Source organism: Bufo gargarizans, chromosome 5 (assembly GCF_014858855.1).
Source record: "Bufo gargarizans isolate SCDJY-AF-19 chromosome 5, ASM1485885v1, whole genome shotgun sequence".
Lineage (NCBI taxonomy): Eukaryota > Metazoa > Chordata > Amphibia > Anura > Bufonidae > Bufo > Bufo gargarizans.
The window spans coordinates 383,869,020-383,888,899 of NC_058084.1; the positions used below are offsets into that span (position 1 = coordinate 383,869,020).

The 19,880-nt window shown below is 42.4% G+C and overlaps 1 protein-coding gene across 2 annotated transcripts in view; it reads left to right on the forward strand.

Moving 5' to 3' along the window:
• The window catches only part of PALS2 (protein associated with LIN7 2, MAGUK p55 family member), a 127,644-nt gene extending 109,242 nt beyond the window's left edge, over positions 1-18,402 (forward strand). For both annotated transcript variants that reach the window (XM_044294478.1, XM_044294479.1), the window contains exon 12: positions 15,157-18,402. In XM_044294478.1, the coding sequence (XP_044150413.1) occupies positions 15,157-15,333 (177 nt within the window). In that variant the 3' untranslated portion in view covers positions 15,334-18,402. The remainder of the gene's footprint in view (positions 1-15,156) is intronic.
• The last annotated feature ends 1,478 nt before the right edge of the window (positions 18,403-19,880 follow it).

Sequence of the window (19,880 nt, forward strand, 5' to 3'; positions counted from 1 at the left end):
GATCGCTGGGCTAACAGTCGTAAGCCCCCCCAGGCCTGGCCCTAGACAAATATTTTTTAGAAGAGGGGCATTGATGTTCTCTCTAGGTTCCCAAGATCTTTCCTCAGGGCCAAACCCCTTCCAATCCACAAGAAACAGGGTTTTACCTCTACTTTTCTTCATCCCCAGAATAGCTTTCACCTCATAGACATTTTCATCACTGACTGCAACAGGAGCTGATACAGATCTTTTGACAAAAATGATTCAGGATGACCGGTTTCAGCAGGGGGATGTGGAAGGAAATTAGTACCCGGATAGAGGCTGGCAGCTTAAGCTAGTAGGAAACATCATTCATTTGTTTATCTCAAATGGACTAATGAAGCGTGGACCCAATTTTGTAAGAGGGCATTTTAAGCCCGATGTATTTGGAGGCAAGCCACACTTTATCACCAGTATGGAACTTAGGAAAATCTGTCTTTTATCAGCAGCCTCCTTCATGCGCACAGAAGCCTCTTTCAGAACTTCCCTGGTCTCCTCCCAGATTTTAGAGAACTCTCTTAAAGTTGCATCTGCTGCAGGGGTACTAGAAGTAGAAGATACCAGGAGTGGGATGTTAGTTTGTTGACAGTAAACAATCAAAAATGGTGACTTCTTGGAAGACTCACTGACGTGGTTATTATACGAAAACTCTGCCCAAAGTAATAACCACTCAGTTATCATGATGGAGGTTGGTGAAATGTCGCCAAAAACTGGTCAGGATTTGATTGACACGTTACACTTGACCATAAGATTGTGGATGATAAGCTGAAGAGAAATCCAGAACTTAGATGTCAACTACACACCTCTATCTGACACAATACGGTGGGGAAAGCCATGGATGTGAAAAATGTGTTCAATACATTTTTTCGCCAGCTTAGGAGCAGAAGAAAGACCAGGCAGAGGGACGAAGAGTGCCATTTTGGAAAAACGATCCACCACAACCCAGCTCCCAGGGGACACGGGTAGATCAGTAATATAATCCATGGCTATCTGTTGCCAAGGAGCCTCAGGAAGAGGAAGTAAGAGGCCCGCTGGACGTTGCTTGGAGGTTTAATACTGCGTGCATGGCGGACGGGCAGCAACAAACTCTTGGATGTCTTGCAGCATGGATGGCCACCAGTACCATTGAGCAATGAATTTGAAATTCTTTCGTTGTCCGTCATGACCTGCAAATTTTGAGGAATGACCCCAGACTAGAACTTGCTTCCTGAGGGTCTGTGCAACAAAAGTCTTTCCGGGTGGAATCTCAGACAACTTGACAGGACATACAGCAATTTTTGCAGGATCAATAATGTGTTGACGCTCGCTCCTCCTCCCGATCAGTAGCATCAAAGGACCTCTAGAGAGCATCTGCTTTGATATTCTCTGCGGCACGGAAATTAGGAATGAAATCAAAATGAGCAAAGAATAAGGACCATCTGGCTTGACGAGGATTCAGTCTTTGTGCGGACTGCAAATAGGTCAGATTTTTGTGGTCTGTGTAGATCACCCCAGGATGAGATGCTCCCTCTAGAATGTAACGCCATTCCTCCAGTACCATTTTGATGGCCAATAACTCCCTGTCCCCAATTGAATAGTTGCACTCGGGAGCAGGGAAGGCCCTGGAGAAGAAACCACAGGTTACCATCTTACCGGAGGAAGCTTTTTGTGTAAGCACTGCCCCAGCTCAAAAAGAGACAAAGCATCCATCTCCAGGTAGAATTGCTTGTTAGCATCAGGGCGATGGAGAACCGGGTCGGCAGAAAAGGCCGATTCAGCCTCAGCTGTCCAATTCTTAGGATTTGCTCACTTACGGGTCAAGGTGTAGATGGGAGCAGTCAAGGACAAGAAGCGCGGCGGGAACTGGCGATAGTAGTTGTCGAATCCCAGGAACCGCTGGATTGCTTTTAAACCTGAAGGACGAGGCCACTTTAAAATCGCTGACCGCTTCTTGGGATCCATCTGCAGGCCAGTATCAGATATTATGTATCCTAGGATTGGAAGAGAGGACTGGTCAAAGGAACATTTCTCGAACTTGGCGTACAGACGATTTTCCCTTTAGCCTTTGAAGAACCAGACGAACCTGCTTCTGGTGAGTATCTAAATCTGGAGAAAAAAACAAGGGTATAATCTAGATGCACTACAACACAGGAATATAGCAAGTCTCTGAAGATTTCGTTAATAGATAACTGTTGTACGTATTTTTGGGGAGTATTGGATTGTGGTGAATAATATCACCTTGGTGGCCCTATTACGATTTTTCACTGTGTATTCAATTACCCCTTAATTCCACATTTTTGTTTCCTGTACTGCCTACTTTTACCTGTGCTTAAAATACGGTTGCTAGGCATGGTCCGGAGCACACAGTATGCAGGCTCACATTTACTGACAGCCAGGGACTGTAAGTAAATGATTAAAGCCAGGTCCTCCCCAGCAGCTGATAACAGTGCCTGGGCTGTGTGCACTTCTCCCTGTCCCTGCGCTTGGCAGACGCTCTCTCACTCAGCAGAGCTGGAGAATGCAGAGTTGAAGCAGCGCAGACAAGGGAAGGGAGATCTGCCATCTGCTCAGTGTATAAATGAAAGCAACATGTGGTAAGAGGACCCCTTTGTGCTGCAGGAGATTAACCCTTTAGGGGGGAGGGCTCTGGTACTGACACTTTTGGGGGGCTATTGTTACTTGCTAGTAAGGGCAGGCGGGATTAGCCTCAGGGTGAGGGCAGTTGCGGCCATCTTAACTGAATAGTGAAATTGCAGTTTTATGCAGACTGGTTGCTAAGGGATGAATCTTATTAAATATGGGGTAAGTCAGTCTAATAGTAACTGGTTCTGGAATATCATGTTGTTCGTAACTACATATATGAAAATTGAAATTGGGGTCTAAATGTGACAGTTATCCTTTAACGAATTCTTGGAACACAGCAGGGGCATTGCTTGGTCCAAAGGGCATTACCAGGTATTCATAGTGACAGTCGCGGGTGTTGAAGGCGGTCTTCCACTCATCCCCCTGGCGACTCCTGATCGGGTTGTAGGCCCCACGTAGGTCTAATCTGGAGAAAACCTTTAGCTCCCAGAGGCGATCAAACAATTCAGGAATTAGGGGAAGAGGGTACTTTATTTTTTATGGTTATCTTGTTAAGACCCCTGTAGTCAATGCATGTACATAGGAAGCCATCTTTCTTCTTCCCAAAGAAGAAACCTGCGCCAGCCAAAGAGGAAGATTTGTGAATAAATCCTCTGTCAAGGGTTCTCCTTGATATACTCAGACATGGATTGAGTTTCTGCTGGTGACAGGGGATAGATGCATCCACAAGGAGGCGAGGATCCCGGAACCAAGTCAATAGGGCAGTCATACAGCCTGTGAGGAGGTAGTGTCTCAGCCTCTTTCTTGTCAAAGACTTCAGCATACGCATGATAGGCTGCTGGCAGACCCTGGAGATTGGGTGGTACACGAGGCGACCGAGCTGGCTGAACAGAAGAAAGACACTTCCCAAGACAGGACTATCCCCAACGAAGCACCTCTCCAGTCCTCTAGTCAAGAACAGGTTCATGAACATGAAGCCACGGAAGTCCCAGGAGGAGAGGATGAGACAGACTTGAGAAGACCAAGAACTAAATCTCTTCAGAATGAAGCGCTCCCACCTGTAATATTACAGGTTCCGTGATGAACTGTATGGACTCTGAAGGAGCCTTTCCATCGATGGACGATACAGTCAGGGGACTCTGCAGGCGTCTAACAGGTATCTGATGACGATCCACTAGGCATTGTTGCAGGAAGTTCCCTGCTGCTCCGGAATCCAGAAGCGCCGTCTCCGTAAATCGAACATCATCTAACGACAAGGTTATTGGCAGAGTCAGAGGAGGAGAGGAATTGTCTTCACCTAGGGTCGCCTCCCCAACAGAGACCCTAGGCTCGGGAGTTTTCACGGCTTCAGAGGACAGGAACTGAGAAGATGTCCAGCACCGCCACAATAGAAGCAAAGCCCCTTTGTACGGAGGTGACCACATTCTTGCTCAGTTATCCTGACTCGGCCACCCTGCAAGGGTTCTGGCGCAGCAGCAGATATAGAAGGCTGAGGGACTGAAGACGCTGGATGATAACGGTCTACTCTCACGTGCTACCTTTTTAGCACGCTCCTGGAAACTCAATCCAGGTGGGCAGGGAAATAAGGTCATCCAGGGTAGATGAAACATCCTGATCGGCCAGTTCTTCCTTAATTTTCCCGTAGACACCCCCCCCCTTCCCAAAAAAAAACGGCGGCCACTAAAGCCTCATTATTCCAGCCTAATTCAGAGGCACGGCTCCGGAACTAGACTGCATACTGGCCCATGGACTGACTTCCTTGGCGGAGCCGCAGTATAGAAGACCCGGCTGAGGTGGTGCGTCCTGGCTTGTCAAACACCCTACGGAAAGCCTCTAAGAAGGCCTGTAGATTGGGTCACTTCTCTCCCAGAGTGGGTTGATCCAGGCCAAGGCTTCTCCTGTAAGGTGCGACATTAAAAAGGCAACCTTGGCTCGGTCAGAAATGAACTTATGTGGCATCAGCTCAAAGTGCAGAGTGCACTTATTGAATCCCGTGCAGTGTTTAGGGTCTTCATCAAAGCATGGCAGAGCTGACAGACGAGGACTAGAACATGGCACGTAGGGTGTCGACTGAGCTGGTGCCAGGTTAACCGCTGCAGCAGGAGCTGGAGGTGCAGGGTTGGTGGGCGACAAGTCATTAAGGCTCATGTTCACATTGCGCTTATAGGACAGAATCAGAACCTGACATTCTCCTGAACCAACTCCCGCCACAGGTTGGTGGGTTCTGGTCAGCAGGATCCATGGCCTGAGCAAACTGTTATGCAAGCGGGTGTGGACCCACTGCGCCACTGACTGGCTATACTCTGGAGGGGCTATACTCTGGGTAGTTGCCAGGTGCCACTCCAGAGCAGTACCCGAGTCAGTGGCAGCTGACCAGGGGGTCAGATATCTGTGCAAGCATCAAGGGGAAGTCCGGGGTCAGGGCAGGCAACGATCAAGCAAGGTCTGTAAACAAAGTCCGAGGTCAGAGGCAGGCAGCAAAAAAGGCAAAATCCGATTTTTCCAAAAGCAGGGTCCGGTACACAGCAGAACTTGAAAAACACCTTCACACTTGGAACTAGACAAGCTAGTGACCATGAGTTGCTCAGGCATCTTCCTGTGGTAGGAAGCGCCTTTAAATTCTTCCTGCAATCCAGCCGTAGGCTGGTGAGACAGAGGGGAGTGTATGTGCTGTCTCACAAGTGAGGAGAGACACACCCAAGCAAGCCCTAACAACCGTACAGGTCTCCAGCAGGAAGTAAACTCTGGCATGGAGCACAGGTGCAACAGTTAAGCTACCTGCTGCCTGCACTTGTCAGCACGCAGTATGGCAGCAGGAGGGAAAGAGGGAGCCTGGCTGCTGTGCCTGCAGTAAGGGGCAGCAGCGCCGGCATGGACTGTTGGACTAACACCCTGTTCAAGCAGAGGCACAATGATTGGATTAATGATCATCTGGTTCCACAGAGCATTGTTCACAATAAAGCGGTCATCAGTGAGGGATGTGGCCAAAGGACGTCTACTTTTATGCTTTTCTCTTCCAGACCGTTACACTTTAAGATACATGAAGTTAGTGAGCCAAATTATTCTACAACTACTAATAGTAGACTGCACTAATGTTATTACTGCAGGCAGCCGTGTGCCTCTGTTCTTTGTCAGAGATTGGGAAAGTGGCACGTGCAAATTATTTCTTTTAAAACTTTGTTTAAGGTCTGTGCACCATTAGTCAGTCAGTGTGACATTACAGCTGTCAGTGTGGGTAATGTCTCTGTAACTTAACAGTCATATATACCTCCTTTCATATTGAGTTTTGCCATTTGATGCAGTGTAGTAATTATTATTATTTTTTATAGGATAGCTGCAGCTCCACAAAAGCCCCTGTCTGGTTCACTTGAACTAAAGGTTGCCGTACACCTGAGCGTGTTCAGCCAAAAGCGCTTCCTCCCGACCAGCTTCCCCTCCTAGAGCCGATACAACTGCAGAAGCATGCATACATTTTCAGTAGGGAGACAGGAATAATTTCGCCCTCTGCGTTGCAAAGGGTGAAATCTGCAGGAATTGTCTACAACTTAAATTAACATGCAGTGTGTATATTAGATTTTATTTTTTTTAAATCTCATTCACTTCTCTGCTTCTGTGAAGGCTGCGGATCCTGTGCACACATTTCCACTGTGCAGACTCTGCAGCATTTACAATGCATATGGGCGCAGCAAAATCCACACGATTTGATTGAGTTTTGCCAGTACAGAATTCGGCAGCAGATGTGTTGCATTGGCCACACACTCAAAATAGGAAATTGTCCATCACAACTCAAAACCCTATTTCAGGTACAAAGGTGTAATGATGACCATATCTGTAACATTATTTCAGTTCAATTATCCATAAAGAATTGCCAACCCCCCCCCCTCTCCTGGCCAGACCTGAAGAGACAAAGAATACTTACTTGCTCCCTGAGTCCCTGGTCTCGGTGCCCTGGTCCCAGCTTGTCAACTTATGGCACAGACGGGGGTCATGTATGCTGCCATAGTCAAATGACCTATTGATGTTTTTGCTCAAAACCTTAACATGGTGCCATGATAGAGATGCTTTAGTAAGTTCTCAGTAGCCATACAAAAAAGTCCATTTTACTGTCTGTTGGAAAGTGGTTAAACATTGTAATAGAGCAGAAGCACCATAAACCACGATGTCTAAACAAGCAGGCTGCTGTAATTGCTCATTTACTGCCTATTAGCAAGTAGACGCTTAATTAAGGTTTCTAATTTAACACAAATTAGGAAGCCTTAAGCATTGCTGTGCCATTTGGACATTACCAACTGACTGATGGTTTTACAGCTTCATATCGTTTCTTTAAAAAAAAAATATATATATATTATTATTATGATTGGCTTTTGCAAAACACTGAAATATTGGGAAAATGGTGGCGCATAGGGGCAGATTTATTAATATTCTCCTACAGATAGGCCAGATAAAATTAGATCAGACCGGTAGAAACTATGCCAGATTAATCACAACTCGTTTGACATCTTAGACACATTCCTCTTCCTTATGCCACCTTGCCTGGCATACTCTAAACGAGGCATGGCCAACCTGCGGCTCTCCAGCTGTTGTAAAACTACAACTCCCACCATGCCCTGCTGTAGGCTGATAGCTGTAGACTGTCCAGGCATGATGGGAGTTGTCGTTTATAATATTCAGACACATGCTGATAATCGTCTAGCTTCTTTTAGGGCTCATGCCCACGAACGTAAGGGCTCCGTGCCTGTGCTGCCGACCACATACGACGGTTCAGCAATACACGGGTCACCAGCTGTGTGCATACCGCATCACGGATGCGGACCCATTCACTTGAACGGGTCCGCAAATCCGGAGATGCGGTGCGGAAGCACTGCGGAGTGCTTCTGTGGTGTTTCTGGCCGTGCCTCCGCACTGGAAAAAAGTAGTGCATGCGGCTGCCCCACAGTCGGTGCCTGTGCATTGCGGTTAGCAATTTGCGGTCCGCATCATGGGCATGGAGCCCTTACGTTCGTGGGCATGAGGCCTTACCATGAGTGGTACTTTCTTCCCATAGGTTTAGAGATGAGCAAATTTGTTTGGGGCAGATTTGGCTGAATCAACAATTTGATTTGTCTCGGATATATTCAAAAAGTTCTCCGATTGCCTAGAAAAGTTTTCCTGTCTCTGTCTGTCTCCTTAATTCCCAAATCAAATGACAAAAAAATTCAGGTTCGGTAGAATCAGAATTTTTTGGGGGGGGAACAATTTCAGTTGAATTTTAGAATCTATTTGCCCATCTCTACAGTTACACCGTGGAGGCTTCGCAAAGAGGTTCTCCAGAATGTTTATATTGATGGCCAGTGCGCAGTTCTGACACCTTGCATCCCCGTTGATCAGTTCCTGCGCCAGAATTGCACAGCGCCGCCCATTGTGTAGTGGACAGAGCTGGTTACTGCTTCCATTCAAGTGAAGAATATTTGTTTTGTTTTGTCCCCAAACACAAGAATTGGCAATATTTGTGTCACAATTTCACCATATTTTCTCTATGGGCAGCTGTAGAGTTTAATGGTTAGGTTCTTGTGACCTGAACAATATTTTCCATCCAGAGCTTGCTGTCTTTGCATTCATAAAGCTCCTGAATCTGATACAAAGCTAGGAAATGCCATGTAGACTTAAACTCATTGCTTCACATTTGTTCATTGCAAGCGCTTGTTTCTCCTGAATACTTGCCTTGCTTGTCGGCTTGTCTGCTTTGCTATCTTGATTTGTTGATGTGTGCGGCAGGGTGATTGTTGACAACAGGTTTTGTTCAGCCATTTCTTTTGTCGGTTCTGTCTCTTTTTGAGCCTTTAGAATTAGAACATGTTTCCTCTTTCTCAGGGAATTATTTTCACAGTTGGGTCTTTTTAGACTGAGCCACTGAACCGTGCCGCTGCGGCTTTCTTCCCTGTACTGCGCCATTCTGTGCAGAAATTCTCCTAATCTTCATGAAGGATGTGTTCAGAGAATATTGTTTCCAAAGTGTTTTCTGTATGAGCAGTTATGTGCGATCATCTGCTTTACAACGTGTAGATACAGCTATGACTCTTGCCATCTTGTTAGTGTTCTTAATTGCGATCTTGTACTATGTGCTCCAATTTCTCACTGCTCTAAATGTATTCTGTCAAGAGCTGAGCTAGACTTTTGCCCTCAAGTTTATTGCATCTTCAGGCGGCATGTTATAGAGCAGGTAGAGCTGAGTAGGTTTTATATATATAATCGTTTTTTCGGAACAGATTCTGTATAACTTGTCATTTTTAAATTTTTATCTGTTTTTTCTAACTTAAGACCACCCGTGTGAACAGCTCTCACTACACTGGGGAAGTGTTATCTGTGATTGATAGGATTCCCTGTCTAAAGGCCCCTTTACAAAGGCCAGTTTTGCAGGCGATTGTCAGCAGAGGAGACCGCCACATTTACATGCAGCGATCTCCTCCACATTGTGGGGAGGAGTGATCGATAATGCTGTTGCTCACCCTCATACAGACTCGTTTGCCAGCAGTAGAGGGTGTTTACACAGCACGATCTGCAAACAACGATTTCTGTGATCGCATCTATGATGAGATTACCTGATGAACGAGCCTTTCACTCATTCATTGGGTAATAGACGCCACCTTTACACTGCCAGATAATCGCTAACGTAGTGATTATCTGACGGATTCTCTGCCAGTGTAAAGGGCCCTTAAGAGATAGCTGTCAGTACTGAGAGCTGTTCACGTGGGTGGTCTTCAGTTGTAATTAACATTTTTAGCTGTTTTTTCTAAGTTAGGCCGAATGCACACGGCCGTGTTCCGTGGCCGAGAGTGGTCCGTGGTAACACGGCTTGGCATCCTGTTGAGAGCAGGAGCGCACAGCGTCATTGGTTGCTATGACACCGTGCACTTCATGCCACCGCTGGACTACAGTAATATACTCGTATAGTGTATTACTGTAGTCCAGCGGCGGCATGAAGCGCACCGTGTCATAGCAACCAATGACGGCGTGCACTCCTGCTCTCAACGGGATGCCAGGCTGGGTTACTGAATCTTTTCCTATAAAACTACATATCAATCTGCTCTGCTCCTCCTGCTCTATAACATGCCGCCTGAAGATTGCACTGATTGCAGATAAAATAAACTCAAGGGCAGAAGCCTATAGGAAACTGTAAAAATGATCAGCTCGTGACAGGAGGATACATTTAGAGCAGTGAGAAATTGGAGCACATAGTACATGATGGCAATTAAGAACACTGCCAAGATGGTGAGTCATGCAGTCAGGTCCATAAATATTGGGACATCGACACAATTCTAACATTTTTGGCTCTATACACCACAATGGATTTGAAATGAAATGAACAAGATGTGCTTTAACTGCAGACTGTCAGCTTTAATTTGAGGGTATTTACATCCAAATCGGGTGAACTATGTAGGAATTACATATAAACAGATGAGACCACGCGTTTTTACTCCTCTCAGAATCCAGGTGTATTCACTCTCACCACACCACAAGAAGACCGGGGTCCACAGACGTCCTTTTTTAAATTACGCCCTGTTTGACACTAAAATGCGGTGATCGTGTGAATACCACTATATGGATCTTACACTAATGCGCTATTATACTCACAAGTGCAAGCAGGTTTAAGGCACATCAGACAGTCAGGTTTTTTTCTCCCTCTGTATCCACTCATGCAAACAGTGCTCCTAGGAAGAGTGTTGCTGCCATAGTGAAATACCATCAATGTTTGTATAAAAAATTATTTTATCATACTCGCAAGAGTCTTGATAAAACAAGCAAATGGTAAAATAGTAAAAGTCCAATGTCCTTAGATCGATACTCTTCCTAGGAGCATTGTTTGCATTAGTGGATACAGAGGGAGAAAAAATCCAGACTCTGTCTGATGTGCCTTAAACCTGCTTGCACTTGTGAGTATAATAGTGCATTAGTGTAAGATCCATATAGCGGTATTCACACTATCAGCGCATTTTGGTGTCGCACAGGGCGTAATTTAGAAAGGACGTTCTCGTGGTGGGGTGAGAGTGAATACACCTGGATTCTGAGAGGAGGAAAAACGCGCGGTCTCATCTGTTTACCTATGCTTCATGTGAATTGAACCCACATCGCTTTGGAGACTCGCTGCACGTTCCATCTAGTAACGGACTGGAAGTATTGTTTTTATATATGGTGTAGGAATTACAACAGTTTGCATATGTGCCTCCCACTTGTTAAGGGACCAAAAGTAATGGAACAGAATAATATTCATAAATCAAACTTTCACTTTTTAATACTTGTATCTGTAAAGAATAATTCAAGGCAACTGGACGTACTGTAGATTTCTTGAAAACGTTTCACTCGTTCTTCCAACGAGCTTTCTCAATTCTGAGTGATTGTACAAAAATTCTGGGAATAAATATGTAACTGAATCCACATCTGGTAATTATACCCAGCATTGGGTCAAAGGTGTTGATTCCATTATTCCATTAATCTACAGTACATCCAGTTGCCTTTAATTATTCTTTACAGATATATACCATGACCTGGATAAATGAGAACCTTCACAGACATTTTTAATACTTGGTTGCAAATCCTTTGCAGTCAATTATAGCCTGAAGTCTGGAACGCATAGACATCACCAGACGCTGGGTTTCATCCCTGGTGATGCTCTGCCAGGCCTCTACTGCAACTGTCTTCAGTTCCTGCTTGTTCTTGGGGCATTTTCCCTTCAGTTTTGTCTTCAGCAAGTAAAATGCGTGCTCAATCGGATTCAGGTCAGGTGATTGACTTGGCCATTGCATAACATTCCACTTCTTTCCCTTAAACAAACTCTTTGGTTGCTTTTGCAGTATGCTTTGGGTCATTGTCCATCTACACTGTGAAGCGCCGTCCAATGAGTTCTGAAGCATTTGGCTGAATATGAGCAGATAATATTGCCCGAAACACTTCAGAATTCATCCTGCTGCTTTTGACAGCAGTCACATCAATTATTTTGCCCCCAAGATGTGACTTTTCTTGTTCCATAGATGAGACTTTCGTAAAATTACCATATACACTCCCTGTCCCGAAAGAAAGCCGCCTGGATTTAACTAAGCAAATAGTTATGAGCCTCTTATTGGATAATTACTGCATGGGAGATTATCTTTCAGCTGGCAACAAGTTATTTAACCCCAACTGGTGCAATGAGTTGCTTCTTATTTCTTAAACAACCATGTCGAAAGACACATCTCGTGGTCGTGGAAAAGATGTTAGTCTGTTTTAGAAGGGTCAAATCATTGGCATGCATCAAGCAGAGAAAACATCTAAGGAAATTGCAGAAACTACTAAAATTGGGTTAAGAACTGTCCAACGCATTATTAAAAACTGGAAGGATAGTGGGGACCCATCGTATTCGAGGAAGAAATGTGGTGGGGAAAAAAATCCTGAATGATCGGCGATCACTTAAACGTTTGGTGAAATCAAATCGAAGAAAAACAACAGTAGCACTCAGGGCTATGTTTAATAGGTAAAGTAAGAGCATTTCCACACGCAGAATGCGAAGGGAACTCAAGGGAATTGGGACTAAACAGCTGTGTAGCCGTAAGAAAACACACTAATCAGTGAGGCAAATCAGAAAAAAAGGCTTCAATTTGCTAGGGAGCATAAAGATTGGACTGGAGCAATGGAAGAAGGTCATGTGGTCTGATGAGTCCAGATTTACCCTGTTGCAGAGTGATCGGCGCATCAGTGTAAGAAGAGAGGCAGATGAAGTGATGCATCCGTCATGCCTAGTGCCTACTGTACAAGCCTGTGGGGGCAGTGCTATGATCTGGGGTTGCTGCAGTTGGTCAGGTCTAGGTTCAGCAACAGTATGTTCTCCAAGAATGAGGTCAGCTGATTACCTGAACATACTGAGTGACCAGGTTATTCCATTAATGGATTTTTTTTCTTCCCTGATGGCACGGGCATATTCCAAGATGACAATGCCAGGATTCATCAGGCTCAAATTGTGAAAGAGTGGTTCAGGGGGCATGAGACATCATTTTCACACATGGATTGGCCACCACAGAGTCCAGACCTTAACCCCATTGAGAATCTTTGGGATGTGCTGGAGAAGGCTTTGCGCAGCAGTCAGACTCTACCATCATCAATGCAAGATCTTGGTGAAAAATTAATGCAACACTGAATGGAAATAAATCTTGTGACATTGCAGAAGCTTATCGAAACAATGCCACAGCGAATGCATGCCGCAATCAAAGCTAAAGGAGGTCCAGCTAAATATTTTTACTTTTTTTTTTTTGGATGGACAATATATGTCAGATACTTCAGTTCTTATAGCAAAGATGGTTGAGTCTAAAATAAATTACTGTCCCATCCAAAACATTTGAGTTCTTACATTCCTTTGTATACTTCAGTGATTTTGTATGCAGTTTAATGGAATCCAGCAGTTGTGACCACAACCAATCCCAAAAGTGTCTTTCCTGTGGCTGTGCATGTGCTGTGACCCTGTAGTGAAAGTTATTATTTATGCTAACAGTTGAACGAAAATTGCTTTTCTGACTGATGAAAATGATTTTCCATCTGTCAGAAATATTTTGGCTTCCTCTCTAGTCATAATCACCATTGTTAATGTAGTGTGTAGCAGGTATCACTAGAGAAGCGGTCTTTATATTTTGCTCTAAAAATCAGGTATGGACAGGATAAGGGACATTATAAAATAGGAATTTTATTGATGTTTGTGATGCAACTTATTTGGTGCTGTAATCTAGATGCTGGTAAACGTCTGAGTCATGGCATCAATAAATGGCACAGAGGGATGAGTAGATGAATAAGCGACCATCTACTCCTTTGGGGCGGAGGTAGAAACATCTCATATGTGACAATCAACTATGTTTTGTAAATGGTAAGGGAGAACTGATAACATGCACAAAAGTCCATGTTACCCTCCTTCATGTTACAGTTAGAGAAGAGCATCTCTGTCCCTCTTCTCCTGCAGCCTGTCAGCGCGTCCCCCACTGGCAACACCTCTACTTCTCTGCAGTGGTTGAGATCACAGCCAGCTGATTGCAGGGTTGCTATACCCTTAAATATCTCAGGCTGTGTAGCAGCTACACTTGTGAGCCTGGTCTTGTTTTAAAGCTTCAATACTAACTGTCCTATATCCAGAGATGCAGCCTTTGGGGTCAGGAGTGAGAGCTGCTGGTATGTTTTTAATGGCTGTAACTTGGGATGTATCGTGGCTTAGATTTGACAGCTTTATAACAAGTCCCAGCTGATATCTCTAGCTGCTACACAACCATCAGTAGCAAGGATGTATGAGACACTGAAGTGCCACCCTGCGTGGATGTATGAGATGTGGTTTTGGCAGGGAAAGTTAGACACAAAACAGCCAGAAAAACTGCTCAATGGAACATTACAAAAGTAAGGGTCTATAAATTTACATAGTTAATACAGTTGAAAAAAGACACAAATCCATCAAGTCCAACCAAGGGATGGGTGGGGACGCAAATCCCAGAAGGAAGTGAGACCTGGATTTCAACACATTTCCATAAGTATTAATGTCAATAATTTGTCTAAACCCTTTTTAAAACTGTCCATTGTTCCTGTCGTCACCACGTCCTGAGGAAGCCTATTCCACAGATTCACAGTTCTTACAGTAAAGAAGTTTTGACGCTTCTCAAGACTTCAACTTTTTTTTTCTCCAGTCGGAGGCAGTGCCCACTTGTCTTTTCAGGGCATTTGACATGGAACAGTTTTTCACTGTATTTTTTTGTATAGTCCATTTATATATTTGTATAGGTTAATCATGTCTCCCCTTAAACATCTCTTCTCAAGACTAAATAAATTCAATTCTTTTAATCTTTCTTCATAACTAAGACCCTCCATGCCCCTTATCAGTCACTCTCCTCTGTACTTTTTCCAGCTGCAGAGCAGCCTTTCTATGGACTGGTGCCCAGAACTGAACTGCATAGTCCGTATTGGGTAGCACTAAAGCTTTGTAAAGTGGTAATATTACAGCCCTGCCCCGCGAGTCCATGCCTTGTTTAATGCATGACAATATCCTGGTGGCCTTAGAAGCAGCTGATTGACATTGTATGCTGTTATTTAATCTACATGACAGTGTTACATCCCCTAGGACATATGCATCTTGGTAGTAATAATCTCTGTGCATCATAACTTTACATTTATCCACATTGAACCTCATTTGCCAAGTTGATGCCCAATGACTCCGAGTGTTCAAGTCAGCTTGTATTTTATGGATATCTTCCATAGACTGCACAGTACTACATAGCTTAGTGTCATCTGCAAAAATAGAAATTTGTGCTATTAATTCCGTCCTCGATTATCATAAATAAATTAAATAATAGAGGACCTAGCACTGAACCTTGGGCTACACCAAATTGAATATTTCCTATGGAAATATAATGTATTATAACATTGATTGTAATGAAAAAAAGTTTTATTTTTTATTTTTATTCCTGTACTTTTTTGTAATGTAGTCATATCTCGTGATCAGTGATTGAAAAAATAAATAAATACATGTATAGTTTAGACTTTTAAACCGGTGCAGAGCTATATGATAAGTCTTGTAAAATGTCTTTTCACTCTTCATTTTAGGACACAGATTTGAAGAAGACCGTTGACGAAAGTGCTCGGATTATGAGAGCTTACAACCATTACTTTGACCTAACTATTGTAAATGATAACTTGGACAAAGCCTTCGAAAAGCTACAGGCAGCTGTCGAGAAGTTGAGAAAGGAGCCACAGTGGGTCCCGATTAGCTGGGTTTATTGACTTCATATTTTATTAACCTATATTAAAGACACTAAACAGAGAGATCGGAGACGAGACCTCCGACACAGGTGTCGTTTCTTCCCTTGTAAGGGTTTAAAGGATCGTACACTGTTCTGAATTTTTTATATAACACTTTGAAGGGAAAGTGTACTTAAATATGTAATTTATTTTAATTTTTATAACTTTTTAAAGATGATCTTTCTATTCACAATACATGAAGGAAATGCGTTGAAGCATTTTGTGTTTTGTTTTTTTCATGTGGTACATATGCCTTTTTCATCCAAGAAAGTTTGTCATTAACATTTGGTCTTACATTTTCACTGTGATATAAAGGATACTTGAAATAATTTTGTAAGTCTATGTCGTTTGATACACAAGTGGATGAAAATGAATTTGTTGCCGTTAGGAATACACTTCTCCGAGAAGCACTGTAACTCATTGTGAGTCAGAATGTGTTACTTGTGCAGGTAACAGCTCTTCAGTGTGCTGTGGACAAACTGATGGCAATACATTTTACTCTTTTATTAAGCAGTAGTTACCATATATTAGTGCAGGTTGGGAATTTGTAGTATTTGCATCTCGCTGCATACATGCTTAATAGACAGGGCATAGTGTGGAGGCAGCCATATTGTCAGCTGAGCATATACTACCATTTTCTCACAAGATTTTAGAGCTGTTGCTAGTGTCTTGACAATTGATGTGCTGCAATCTCGGGTACAGTGTTCGAGTCTTCAGGATTCTTGGCCAAGTTCTGTGCAGGTATATGTCAAAATAAACACCTATTTCTTCACTAGAACTGAGACTTGTCTGCGGTTGAGATCTGACATGACTTTTTAGAGAAAAGCTAAACCTTGAAGATTATGCATTATTAGGGTTTCTGTATGAGGATACTTTATACTGATTTTTTAGTTAAAACATGGACGTAGCCGCTTCTACAACATGGAAATATTACAGTAACCTAACATCTCAAAACCAGTATAGCATTTGGCATTTCACCTTGCACTCACTTGTGGCACTCTTTAGCGATTTATTTTGTTTTTACGGTGTTTTTGTAGAAGGGTACCATGCTTCTCGACCTAAAACACATGGCACATTTTTGGGAGGCTGACCACATACTTATTAAGGAACATAAGCATACACATTGTGGGAGGAAAGTTGATGCACGGTGTCAGAATTAATTTTTTCAGGAAAAAAAAGTTTGGATGACTTTCATCATTTTCCAGTCAAAAACAAAGAAGGTCATCAACTAGAGTGTTTATGCCACTATTGTGGCATTAAAAAAACTTGACAATGATGCACATGGCATATTTATACCATAATTTGATTTTTTTGAGCACCTCACTACTACTGTAAAGTGGTGAGAAACTAGACAATGTACTATAACTTAGCTAGAAACTGGCGTTAGTTATAGCCTCTAGCTGGGGTACATTTCAGTTTCTGGTGCACAGAGTGCCAGAGATGCTCCTTTTTTTTATTAAGAGGCATCTGCCTATTAATTAATTAGGAGCATCTCACTCCGGCGCACAGGGATCAAGACTGGTGTGTGGGAACGCCACTTTTGATAAATGTCCCCTGTGCAGTTTCTCATCCATATTGTATTATGGTCCTTCATTACAAGTTGTTAGGCAATAATTGCACAGTTGTCCGAGGACACTCTGCAAGGTTAGGTTCACATAGTTTATTTGGGAGAAAATTTTGAGACCTATTTTCCTACAGATTTTTTAGCCAAAGCCAGAAGTGGATTCAAAAGCAATTGGAAATATAAATAAAGGACTGTATTTCTCCTTCTTGCTGGATCTACTTCTGGCTTGGGCTGAAAAATCTGCAGGAAAATCTGCTTCAAAATCTCCTCCAAAAAAACTCCATGTGAACCTACTATAAGATTACATTTCCTTTACTGATGACGGGCAGCTTTGTAGTTGGGACCAAGGTTTTCTCCTTCGAGCAAAGTCTAAATTTCTAGCCAATTAGCATTGTGTATTCACCATGTACAGGTACGTTCAGTTTTCTGTATTTCATCCTGCTACTTCAGTATTCATTCTCTCGCCTGTGTCAAACCAGATTTGTGATAGTTTATTATATTTTTGTTTTGCTCTGAGTAATTCTGCCATTGTACTAAAATGTGCTGTAATATTGTTTGCGCTCAGTGTTCATGGGTGTTGCTCATCTCTCATCAGTAGTACTTTTTTCATTGATGTCTGCGTTATTGAAAACTGTTTTTCATTACATTTGATAACAAGGCAGCTAGATTAATACGATGAGATATTACCCAATAAATCCTCATTTACCAATGTCCATAAATATAGTAATATACAAGGTTTACAACTGAATATTACCAAGGTTCGCTCTGCTGATCAGTTACTGGACTAATTACATGTAAAATTATCTTTGCAAGAGATTAATATCTGAATTCTAGTAGCTGTACTGAATTTTAATACTTTACTGAACAAAAACTAAGTCTTGACTCCTAACACCAAAGCAGACTACATGATGTTAGTTAAGGAAGCCTCATATGAATATTCTCTCCAGAGGAGCAGATCCTCTGGTTAAATGGCATCTGTCGGCATGATCAGGCCTACTGCTACTTTTGGTAGGGTTGATCAGCTGATTGAAATGATACCTTTCTTTTGTCCGTATGTTGAACAGCTGCAGAGATAAGTGCTTTTGTATTCATATGCAAATGAGCATGCTTGAGAACCAGGGGGCTGTCCAGAGTCCTTGGAGCACCCCTCTGCAGCAAAGGGGAATTACAAAAGCAGTCCTCCAAGGGCCTCTGACAGCCCCCTGGCACTCAAACTTGCTCATTTGTATATAAATAGGAAAACGCAGATCTCTGCAGCTGTTCAACATACAGACAAAAGAAAGGTATCTTTTAAACCGCATGATCAAGCCTGGTTTGGTAGGGTTAATCTTGCTAATAGATGCTCTTTAAGTAAGAGCAAATCCTGATAGCTGATTAACAAGTGTTCATTTGAAGTATGATTTCAGATATTTAACATTTGATTTTATATTGATATAAAAATGACTCAAAAGAATACATTGTATATGAATAAACTTCTAATTCAGTTACGCTTCAGTGGGGTTTTTTCTACTCCGTTTTAATTGGCTTCATATTTACTTTTGACTAGAAATCAAAATGGACGTATTCATGCCCAAATATACTATTTCTCTGGTTCAGAAAGGAATCTCAACAATGTAATCATACAAAAGAAGATCTAGCAAAATGCAAGAGACCAAAATACCTACCTTCAGAAGAATCCATGGGACTAAATTCATTACCAGACTGGAATTTCAATTACTCAGTATAACTCAACAGTGAAATGGGAATCGTTCTAAAAAAATTGACCTGTACTTCAACAAGATTGTATTGATGGGTGGAGAATTCCTGAAACTATTTGTGGAAAATGGAACAGCAGCTTATTTTCACAAATGCCACAAGTCTAGCAAACATAATGGTAGAGCTCGATGTGTTGCTGAAATATGGCTAGACTCTTCAGGATTTACTTCTGTTAGGGGTTACTTCAACAGAGATGTAAGGGCACTGTCTAAATAAAATTTGTAATTTGGTTCTTGTCCCAATCAACACTTTGTGCCGTAGAGTTAGAATTCCAAAGCTTCTTACAGTGAAAGGACAGTATTTGCATCTAACTCGACAAGGGCTGTCCTTCTACTGTAAGAAGCTGTAAATGCTGGAAGTGAGTATGAAAGAGGCAGTTCTGGTTAAAAATTGTAAAGAAGTTGAAACTTTGTGGGTGCTATTACAAAAGGAAGTTAAAATAAAAAATATATTTTTTCATTGTAATCTAAATATCCCCCCTAAACCTCACTGAGGAGATAGGTCAGTTGTACAGTTTGGCTCACTGGTAATAATAGAAGAGTTTAACCACCCAGCTAGCAATTTGGGACATGGTTCTGCTTCACCTGCAAAGAATAGAAAATTCTTCAGTTTGCTGCAGGATTATTATATGAATCAGCTTGTGGAAAATCCAACAATAGCCTTCTTTAGATCTGGTAACTTCTAACAATGTAGTTTGTTGGAAATGTCAGAGTTTGTGAAACTCCACAATATGATGTCTTTTTATTCCTGAAACTGTAAAGATAATCAGGCTAAATGTTAGCAGATCAAAAGGATTGTAAAAGTGATGTCTTGTTTGGGGCAGGTCACATTGTAAAAAAAAGGAGAAAAAACAAACCGAATGTCAAATTACCTTTTTTAACTGTTGAAAATCATGGAACTTGAGTTCAAAAGACCCAAGGGTCTATAGGGTTGAGTCTGTGAGAACAACACATATTCCATATGCTCAAACCCTGTATGATGAGCATGAACACCAAGAGAAAGAGAGAAAATATGGCACATAGGTCAGCCACATGTATTATAATCTAAAAGTAGACTTTTGGATAGCAATCCAAATTGAAATGTCACGTTGCCCTGTAGACTACAGGAACATCTGCAAATCCAAGCTTCTATACTCATCTCCAATACAAAATGTCATATGTTAAGAAAGCTTGCAAACCTACAGCAGTCTGCACAGAAGTACAAGGAGCAT